The sequence below is a fragment of the Pseudopipra pipra genome, chromosome 22 (assembly GCF_036250125.1).
Source record: "Pseudopipra pipra isolate bDixPip1 chromosome 22, bDixPip1.hap1, whole genome shotgun sequence".
Lineage (NCBI taxonomy): Eukaryota > Metazoa > Chordata > Aves > Passeriformes > Pipridae > Pseudopipra > Pseudopipra pipra.
Window position 1 is genome coordinate 8051584 of NC_087570.1, and position 10435 is coordinate 8062018.

Sequence of the window (10435 nt, forward strand, 5' to 3'; positions counted from 1 at the left end):
CCCCAAGAGCCCTACTCTGGACAAGTCACCAGTGTTCTTGCTGTGCCCCTTCTCCAGCCCCCTCTGAGGAGTTTCCCTCAGCGCCTGAGGAAACAAGACATGAAGGTTCAGTTTATGAGCTTTATCACATCTAATTAATAGTTGCAGTCTTAGCTCTCCCGACCTGCTGCTGCTCTCAGCCGTGTTCTCCTGGTGCCATCTCGTGGGTAATCCATCCTCTCACCCCCTTAATCTCCTCTTAGTTCGCTTCGGAGCGGTGATTTGAGGTTGAACAGACACAGTCCGGAGCGGCTCGTCCTGGCTTATAACGGGGGCAGAAGGCGCCCACCCGTGTGGTCACGGCGGGACGTCTCGACGAGGGGCGGGAGCTCTGCTGGGCAGCAGGGAGAGGCATTAGTGCAATTAGCAGTAGAAGCTAATTAGCTGGAATCTGGCAGCCTTGGGCACAGTGTTAGTGATCTGCGGTGCTGCTTCTCGCAGCCCTCCCCGGCCTTTCCCCGCGGATGCACTGCTCCCGAGGCTTGGCTGCACCCTCCTTCCCTTCGCCATTCCCACCCTGTGATTCCCAGCTCCAGTTTCCCTCCAGGGCCCCCTCCTCTGCTCTTCCTCCTTCTGCAGGAATCCCCCGGGATGGGCGGTCACGTGCCCTGCTCCGCGTGCCGTGGTCACGCGACTCTCCCGATGTCGCCGCCACGTGACCTCCCCCGGTGTCGCGGTCACGTGCCCGCTCCCGGCGCCCCGCCTGGGATGTCCCGCAAACAGGCGGCCAAGGCCCGGCCCGCCGGGGCCAGGAAGGGCCGGCGGCCCCGCAGCCCCCTCGCCGGATCGGCCCCGGGCCCTGCACCGGCCGGCGGCGGCGGCGGCGGCCTCGCCGGGCAGCTCCGGGCCCTCGGCCTCAAGCTGCGGGAGGTGCCGGGCGATGGGTGAGCGCCGCGACAGGTCTCCCCGGCACCCCCGGGGCCGGCGATTCCCCGGGGCTCCAGCCCCCGGAGGCAGAGGGCTTCCTCCTCCCTGGTTGTGGGGAGTCTGTGTTCTCGGGGGCCGAGGGCTTTCATCTCTCGGGTGGAGGGAACCGTGTGACCCCCGGGGGCTGGGGCTTCGTCCCCCCAGTGGTGGGGAGTCTGCGTCCTCCCGGGCGCTGAGGGCCTTCTTCGCCTGATTTGCGGCGGGGATGGGGGGGGGGGGGGGGGGGGGGGGGCAGTGCTCTGCAGGGTTGAGAACTTCCCCACTGAACCCTACAAGGATCAGGGGGCTCTGCTCTGCTCCATGTTTCTGTAGAACCTGAGGGCCCTGCCAGTCCCAGCCCTGTTCCCCAGGAGAGCTAAGGGCTCCACGGACCAGCTGTGCAGAGCATAGGACGGTCCATAAGTGATTGGGTGAAAGGAGCATCAGATGTTTCTGCTGAGAAATGGCTCAGCAGGTCGTTGGTTTGCCCTTTGTTGCATTATGTCACTTGTCCCAGTGTCAGTTTAAGACAGTTTGGCCCACCCACCCACCTAGCACTTTTACCACCTCTGATGATGTGATCACTCATCTTATATTCTTACCAGCCATTGCAGTAGCAGAAGCCATTCAAGTACAGAGAATAGGTGCTGTTTCATATTCATATCCTTGATAAACAAACTGGGCATAGCTCTCTTTTCCCTTTAAAACCATATTCCTTTTGCACCGGGTGTTTGTTTAATGCTGTGCCTCAGACATGCCAACTTGTGGTTTCTCTTTTGACAGCAACTGCTTGTTTCGGGCCCTGGGTGACCAGCTTGAGGGGCACTCCAGGAACCACCTGAGGCATCGGCAGGAAACGGTGGATTACATGGTGAAGCAGAGGGAGGACTTTGAGCCATTTGTGGAGGATGATGTGCCCTTTGAGAAACACGGTATGGGCTCCACAGGGCACGCATGGGAGGGCTTTTTGTGTAGTGGGATTCCATCTCCTTGGAGCACCTTCTTACTCACCAGTTCCTAATCCCAGAACTATGTCAGGGCTCCTCTATGGTTTTTACAAATTCTTTGCATTTCTGTCTCTGTCAATGCTGTAGAAAGATGAGCTGTTAAACTTGCATTAAATTTGTCTTGGAAATTGTTTAAATTTAGGAGAAACTTGGAGAAGGAATGAGAGGCAAAAAAAGGAAGGAGTAAAAAAAATTTAGTGTTTGCAAAAGGAACTTCAGAAAAATTGTCTAGTTCTCCTTGAATGCTCGTGGGTATTTGGCTGTTTTGGTAAGTGACTGATTTCTTTGGGTTTCATTCTCCTTGGCACTTAATGTTTCATACTGGGAATCCAGGGGAAGATCCAAAGCAGAGGTGAATACAGCCTTTGTCCCACCAGCTTTGAGGATGTGCCAGGTACTATGCAGGTGATGCATGGAAGTGGTTTGGTCACTTAGTACTTGGCACTCTTCCTTCTGAGCTAACAGAGACAGGGGCCTTGCTTAGTCTAAGGGTGTGCTGCTTTTTTTTAGAGATTTCTGTGGTCATTTAAGTGCATTAACTTCTGTTGCTGCCAAAGTCTTGAACACTCACTGTTTCACAGGTGGGATTTCCTTTCCAGAATTTCTTGTGCTCGTGTTGAAATTTCACTACTTGTTATCCCTCCAGTGCTTTTGGAAGTGTCAGAAACTAGGTTTCTAACTCTTCTAAATGTTTTTTTCCTTTAGTTACCAATTTGGCCAAGCCTGGGACCTTTGCTGGCAATGATGCTATTGTGGCCTTTGCAAGGAACAATCAAATCAATGTGGTTATTCATCAACTCTATGCTCCACTGTGGCAGGTGAGAAAAAACATTTCTACATTTTGGCCTCATTTTTCGCTGATGAATATAAACAGTGTGAAAACTTCCTGATCTGTCAAAACCGAGCAGTAGCTGTAGTTAGCTGGGCATGATTTAGAGCTGCAGCTTTTACTTACGGTCCAGCATATTCATAGAACCACAGAATGCTTTGGGTTGGAAGGGACCTTAAACCCCCTGCCATGGGCAAAGACACCTTCCACTAGCCCAGGTTGCTCCAAGCCCTGTCCATCTGGGCCTTGGACACTTCCAGGGATGGGGCAGCCACAGCTTCTCTGGGCAACCTGTGCCAGGGCCTCACCACCCTCACAGGGAGGAATTCCTTCCCAATATCCCATCTAACCCTGCCCTCTGGCAGTTCGAAGCCATTCTCCCTTGTCCTGACACTTCAGGCCTTGTCCAAAGTCTCTCCATCTTATTTGTTGGCTCCTTCAGGTACTGGGAGGCCACAATTAGGTCACCCTGGAGTCTTCTCCAGGCTGAACAATCCCAACTCTCTCAGCCTCTCCCCATGGGAGAGCTGCTCCATCCTTCTGATTATCTTGGTGGCCTCCTCTGGACTTGCTCCAGAGTGGAGAGAGCTTCTCTAATGAGAGCTAAATTGGCTAATTTTCAGAATAATCTTTCAAGAGCTTTGGGATTTGTTAAGATACCTATTCAAGCACTGACAAAGGAAAAGAAAGCTTACTGAATTCCAACATGTTGAATAACCTAATAGGATAAAAAGCAGGAGTTAATAGAACCAAGTGTTGAGTTGGAATCTAAAGGTAAGTGTGAAATAGATTAATGGAGAATTATTGTTGGGAAACCTGAAGTTACGAGTGCGGCACAAACCACAGACTTGGTGACTTGAAAGGGTTGAAAGGTGACTTGGTGCATGGTCTGGGAGTGGAGATAAGGCGATTCGTAGACGTAAAAGGGTTGAGAAACTCTGTAGCCCTAAAGCAAAGCAGTTCTTGTCCTTTGCTTACTGACGTCTGCTCCAGGAGAGCTGTCAGGCCTGTGAACTCGGGCTGACACGTCAAGCCAAGGAGGTTTGCAAGTGCAGTGGGATTTTCTGCATTCCTGGCAGGAGCTGGAATGCTGGGTAGCTCTTAGCTAACAGTTTGATGATCAGGGTAGGAATTATTCTTGCTGTCAGTGCAGATAATATCAGAGCAGGAGTTTTCTGTGGAAACTGCTGTACTTGGTGCTGACAAAGCAAAGGGACATTTGATTGTTAACAGTGTTCCTGAGTAGAGTTATGTCATGGTTTGAGATAGTCCCAAAATCCAATTCCCTAGCTCCATCCCCCTCCCACATCTCAACCTAATGTGAGATGGGTTTTTCCAGACAAAACACACCAGACTCAAAGTGGGGGAAAGGGAATATATTACAATGACTGTACAAATAAATACCATATCACATTATACACATGATCACAAACTATCTCTACCATGACATATAGTATTTACAGTGGATCAGGTCTCCTCTCCCCTCCAAATAAAAGTCCAGGAGGGAAAGAAGGACAGATCCCTTCCAGTCTCTGAGCAGCAGCATCTTCTGAGGCAGCAGTCTGTCTGTCTTCTCCACATGCAGCAGCTGATAGCTGGCTTTCTTCCAGCACTCAACGAGGGAGGTATCAAACTCCCCCGGCCCCATCGCCTCAACCGAGGGGTCTTCCGTGGGCTTCGTAACCCCAGACAAGGTCGTATCACCACGTCATATCACGAAGACACAGGGGGGTCTTCGTGAAGGTCTGGTATCTCTTGCAGGGCCTCTGTGCCACTGCCTCTCAGGCTGCCACCGTGGCAGCAGTGCAAGGGGGGGAAGAAGGTCAACTCCCCCCGCATTCCATCTGGTCGTCCCAGTCCAGCTCCCGGGACGCTCTGAGCTTCTCAGCTCCTCTCTCTCCGGTGCTGCATGTCTAAAACTCTTCTAAATAGGAGTCCATGTCCCTCTTCTCCAAGAGGGTCTCCAAGGGAGTTTTGGGGAATCTGGTATCAGTCTTACCCCAAACTCTGTCTCTCAGCTGCTGGCTCTCTTTCTCCTGGCTCTGTCTTCCAGGAGTCTTCTCTGCGGTGCTGCATGTTTCTGCTGCTCCTTCAGTTCAGGTCCTTATCAGTCCTGGCTCTCTGCCACCGTTTTCTCTGGTCAGTCCCGGCTGCTGTCTGTGCCCATGGAGAAAAACATCTCCCAGCATAACTACAGGCACCTAGCCCAGCTTTATGCTGTTCCAGGTCCCTGCAGCCCCCAGCCAGGGGCTGGGAGGGGGCCAGAGGCCCCAAGGGGCACAGAGCCCCTTCCTCGTGGCTCACAACATGGCCACCTCTTCTACAACAACCAAAACTACAACTCTTCTCTTCCGGTGAGTTTGTGAGATGTTGACATTTCTGCAGGAGCACCCATTGGGTAGAATTTCAAAACTTCTAGGGGTTTCCACCCCTTGGGGTCTACCACTTCTCTTAGCCTCTGGGGGAAAACAAGATTCAAACCACGACAAGTTAATACATTTTTATGGATTGGCTTTCTTTTAAAACCAAAACACAGCCACTTGGAATCCTGTTAAAAAGCATCTTGTCCCAGCTGCAGATCAAAACTTATTCTGGGTAACTGTTTCCACTGTGGTCATCACTTGAATGAACTCTCTTTCCTCATGTTTCAGGGGGAAAATGATACTGTACATTCCCTAGGAGCATTGCTGAAGTTGGATGTGGGAAGATGGTCGTAAAACTGATAGCTGCTGTGGAAAGTTTAGGAAATAGTTCTGAGTTTTCCACAGAAATATTTTCATCCCACGTTTTGTTTGTTATACAACTGACCAACGTTAAGCATCTGGCTTTCAAACCTTCTCCTTGAGGCAGAAGCTCTGTTGTTACTGGAGGCACAGCTGAATTTTTAGGTCAACTCTTCCTGTTTATAAAACTTCGGTAGTGACGTACTCACTTCCTGCCCAAGAAAATTAATACTTGGACAAATCTGATGCTGAGGCTGATTCCAAATCCTCATTTGCAGTTTATTTCTTTTGTGTAGATCCGGGGCACAGACAAGAGCAATGTGAGGGAGCTGCACATTGCTTATCGTTACGGGGAGCACTATGACAGCGTGAGGAGGATCAACGATGACTCAGAAGCTCCAGCATATCTTCAGATGGAGGTTGGTTGTCACAGAATTACCTGAGCCAGCTGTGGGTGATAAATAAAGCTGATGAATGTTGGCAGTTGATTTCCTTTCTCATTTGTCTTGGGATTGAGGAGAAGAGTGTAGTCCCCATGTCATGCTGGGTTAGCAAAGCCCTGAGGTCGTTGTAGCTCCTGCCACCAGCTCTCCTGAGAAAGGCTGCGAAGGATTCCAACTTCTGGCCTGGAAATCAATCCCAAACCTGATGCTGTGGTGTGGGCTGTCTGGAAGCAACCACATCTAAATTACATATTCATGCACCTCAAGTGGGAAAACAAAAGGAAGGGAGGAAAGAGCTGGAAATGCAACATCTGGATGCAGTTGTCCTCTTCATATGTCACTTTTTGATCTTGTGCTGTGCTTGAGTGTCTCTGCACACAGGTATATGATTGTATCGTATTAAAATTAGTCCATTTATAAGCTTGTTTATTGGCATTCATGGTGGTGCAGTACATGAGAGTAGTGCAGGAGAGAGGGGAAACCTCCAGTGATGATGGAAGTTACGATATTTCCAAAATACTTTGACACACAATGTTTCTGAGAAAAGTGTTCAATAATAATTACATTTATTAGATATTTTTTTTTGATTGCATGCTGTGTTATCTGCTGGGCTTTGCTTTTCTTCAGTTGCTTTGCAAAACCAATGCAAATAAGACAGAGGAAGTGAAGCCACAGAAGGGTGACTCTGAGGATGAGACTGAAGCGGAAATGGAAAATGCTGTACAAAAAGTGTGCAATGCAACAGGGTGTTCAGTAAGTACTGAGGAGCCTTTTTGTGCTTAATGTTCAAATGTCCTTGATACTTGAAAGTAGTCCTGGGAAAAATTCTAAAAAATGCTCACCTTGAACAATTTCAGTACCACAGCCCTAAACTAGGATAGATTTCATCCTAGAGTCAACCCTTAAATGCCTACTCTGTGTGGATACCTAATAATTCTGGAAAGCTTGTCTTGCAATCTGTCAGAAAATTCACTTGGAAACAAATCCCGTAAGATTTGAAATAATTTGAGGATGTCGAATATCCCACATAACTGGATAATCTGTGACTCTTGGCTGTTGTTACTGTGCAAATGCTTAGAACAGAAAGGGCCAAGAGTGAAACAATTATGCTGAAAGAGCATATTCCTTTTTCTTGGTATCTTCAGGAATTTAAGGGTTCCCCCCTCACCTTTTTCAGAAATGAAGCATTAATTGAACAATCATAAAAGCAGGAGCCCCCTCTCTGTGCTGCAGGTGGTTGTTAAGTGAATGTGTGTCAGAGATTTGAACTCCTTCAGTGTTCTCCTTCTCTTGTGGACAGGACATGGATTTAGTAAGCCACATCCTGGAAGCGGAGGATTACAACATAGAATCTGCAATATTTGCGATCTTACAAGTGAAGGAAGGAGAAGGAACAAGTGAGTTCTCAGAGTTTGTCACCTGAGGCTTCAGGTGAATGTGATGTCCATGTTCCCTGGGGACAGCAGCAGGACAGATGGGGTTTGCCGTTGTGTGCTCCCACTTCAGCCTTCTGTGCTCAGGAAGGTTGTTAGTGAAGGCAGCCTCAATCCAGCTTCCAAAAAAACCCACTGCTCCAGAAATTCAGGAAGAAGGAGCTGGCTGACAGCGCGACAGCTCCTGGGTAGAGTGTCTGAGGAAAACCTGTTGTTGGTAGGTACCAAGGAGCAGCAGAAACCCCAGAGCAGGGATCAGAAATCCTGCAGCAAAACATTGTGGGAGGAGAATGGAAGCGGTTCAAGAATCTTTGGAAATCAGAGCTTGCATCAAAGTGAAACAGGAAACAACAAAGGACAGGCTGGATCCAGTGGAGAGAACCAAGCCAGCAGGAAACCACAGGTGTGTGAGGGGGGTTTGATGTGAGCACCCTTTAAGAATTAGGGGATGGCTTACTCAGCAACTCTTTTCTTCCAATCAAAAAGAGTTTCTGCTCACTGCATTTTATCATTGCTGCAGCTGTGACTTCTCTGATAACAAACATTTCCTAGTGCCTTGTGGCACTCTTCCCAAAACAGCCTGAAATAAAGTCCTCATAAATAGTTAGGAATGTTCTCTGGGTGCTGCCTTGATATCTGCTCGTCTCCTTTCCAGTGTGTTAGCAGAAGAAGTGTGGTTTGAACTTTGTGTTTTCACCCTTCCCTTTCAGGTAGCTAAAAAACAGAAGAAGGAGCAGCAGAGGCTAGAGAAGAAGAAGCGGCAGGAGGAGAGGCACCGGCAGAAGGTCTTGGCCATGAAGAACAACTGTGCAGATGACAGGACAGAGACAGACCCCACCAACCACATCACCTTGGTGAAGACCATGGCAACCCTAAACATATGACTGTGTGCTGAGTACTCTGGGGAGAAAAGCAAATAAAACTGATGAAGACAAAACTCCCCCTGAGCAAATTTCCAGGCACCCTTTGTTACCCTAAAATCGGTTTCTGCAGAGGTTTTCAAGGACAAGAGAAATTCCTGTTCCTTTGGTTGCGGGGAGGACAGTTACTCAGTGATTCCACGTCAACCTGTGTGTGAGAAGAGTTGTTTGAACTTAAAAAGTAGAGACTTGGGTTTATAATTTTGGAGTTAGATGAAGGTGAGAACCTTTTTTTCACATAGCAGTGTCACATTTGCTTTGACATCTCTTGATGTGCCTGGATTTTTTTTTTTACTTGCTTATGCTTGGAGAAGCTTTATTTTACCTTTCTGTCAGGGAAAGCTTAACAAATCTCAACTCAGTAACAACTTTGGTGGTTTCTTTTCTATTTAAATTTAAATGAAGTGAATGAAGTCTCAGAATCCTTTCCAAAGCAAAATGTGTCAGCCAGGACTGTCTCAAACATGACATTCCTCTTTTCTTTGCCAGGCAGGAATGCAGTGACAAGTTTTAATCTCACTAGAACTGTAAAGGGAGAATGGGATTGCTGCATCCATGCTTGCTGAAGTTTGGGACCAGCTCCTTTGCTACCTGAGACCTGTAGAGAGACATAAACCCACCCAAAATAATAATACCAGTGGAGTCACGAGACTGCAGAGCCAACTCATCTGATCTGGTGATGGTTGATGAGGCTGTAAAATGTGACAGGAGCAGGCAGGAGATTTCTGGTGAGTGTTGTTACTTGGACATCTGGAATCTCATCCCCTTTGTCATATTTTGGAGCTTTTGGGCTACTCCAGAGCTTTAGTCCAAGCCAGGAACTTGATAGGTGTTAGTCTCCAAATTACATTAGTGTAGCTAAAGGAACAAGAGTCCTGGGAACAAGCTTCCAAGCACCAGTACTCCCTGGGAAACCTGCCTGTTTCACTTCATAAATCAACCTTTTTCCAGGGTGGAATTTTTCCATCTTAAATTCCATTTTGGTGAGGTCACCAAGTAGGATGTACAGCTTGACTCCAGTGATAATTTCCACTGTAGGACTGAGGATTTGGACCAAGGTGAAAGGACTGTGGGATTCAGCTCTGGATTTATGGCTCCCAGTGTTTCAGCGTTACTCAGGTTTTTGGATTTGTGACAAGCACTAAGCTTGAAGAAAGCACACGTGCACTTACACAACAGCAGGAGACACCTCATCAGCCAGGGCAGAGGTGAAGGGGATTTTTTGAAAGTAAGGAACGTTGCTTTTGAAAAAAAATCTATGTGTGCTTTGAAGTTTACAAATCAGCATGAAAATATAAATGCCTTTTTTTACTGAACTGCCAAGAGCTGGTACTTCGTGTGCTCTGCTGCTGTTAGTTGAAGAATAAAAAGAAGGCTCTCCTGTAAGAATTCCTGGTTTAGGAATTCCTTTTCTCCAAGACAGTAAGTTTTACAGTAGTGGAAAGAGAGGCAACTCACAGCTTAGTGGGGAGGAAGTGCAAATCAGTGTGTGATCAGTTGTGACAGTGGGTGTAGCAAGGCAGTTCAGGTACATGTATCACCTGTGTCCTGCCCAGCTGTATTTTGGTTTGAAATGCAGATGGGTTCTGCAGGTTTGAAAAAATAAGAAAGAATTTGCAGTTGTACACTTGGAATAAGAGGTTTGATCTTAATGAATTGCTTTTTTGTCCTCCCGAGCTAGAGCTGATAAAAGGATCTTGGAGCCTGAGAGCTGTGAAGGGAGTTGTCCTGAAGGCTGAGCTTCTGTAGGTGTGGAGGGAACTCAAACCTCACCCCATTGTGTCCAGGATGAAAGGGCAGTTCTGCACCAGCAGCACAAAAAGCAGAGAGAGAGGCTGGTGAGCAACTCATGGCCACCAATACCTGGAACCAAATCTGGAGCTGAAAATGCTTTCATTTCCAAGTGTAATACGATTAAAATAAACTCTTAGTGTGCTGGGCTCTTAAATCATGATAGAGCAGTCAAATTCCCTTTTCTGCCAATTTCCCTATTTCTGCCAGGATAGCTTTATGCCTGCACAACCATTGTGTATCAAAAGATGTTAAAACTTATTTTATCTGTTTTAAATTTTCCTGTTGAAGTTTCCACCTTCCCAATCTGTTATTTTTTTTTCTAGGGAATCTTTATGCAACAT

General features: G+C 47.7%; 1 protein-coding gene across 1 annotated transcript; it reads left to right on the forward strand.

The window, feature by feature from the left end:
- The first annotated feature begins 717 nt into the window (after positions 1–717).
- OTUD3 (OTU deubiquitinase 3) lies at positions 718–8320 on the forward strand. The gene is made up of 8 exons (XM_064678916.1): positions 718–923; positions 1729–1877; positions 2658–2770; positions 5801–5923; positions 6575–6700; positions 7248–7344; positions 7602–7783; positions 8091–8320. Exons 1-8 carry the CDS (start codon positions 748–750, stop codon positions 8262–8264), a joined length of 1140 nt encoding a protein of 379 aa, XP_064534986.1. The 5' UTR covers positions 718–747; the 3' UTR covers positions 8265–8320.
- Positions 8321–10435: the final 2115 nt, after the last annotated feature.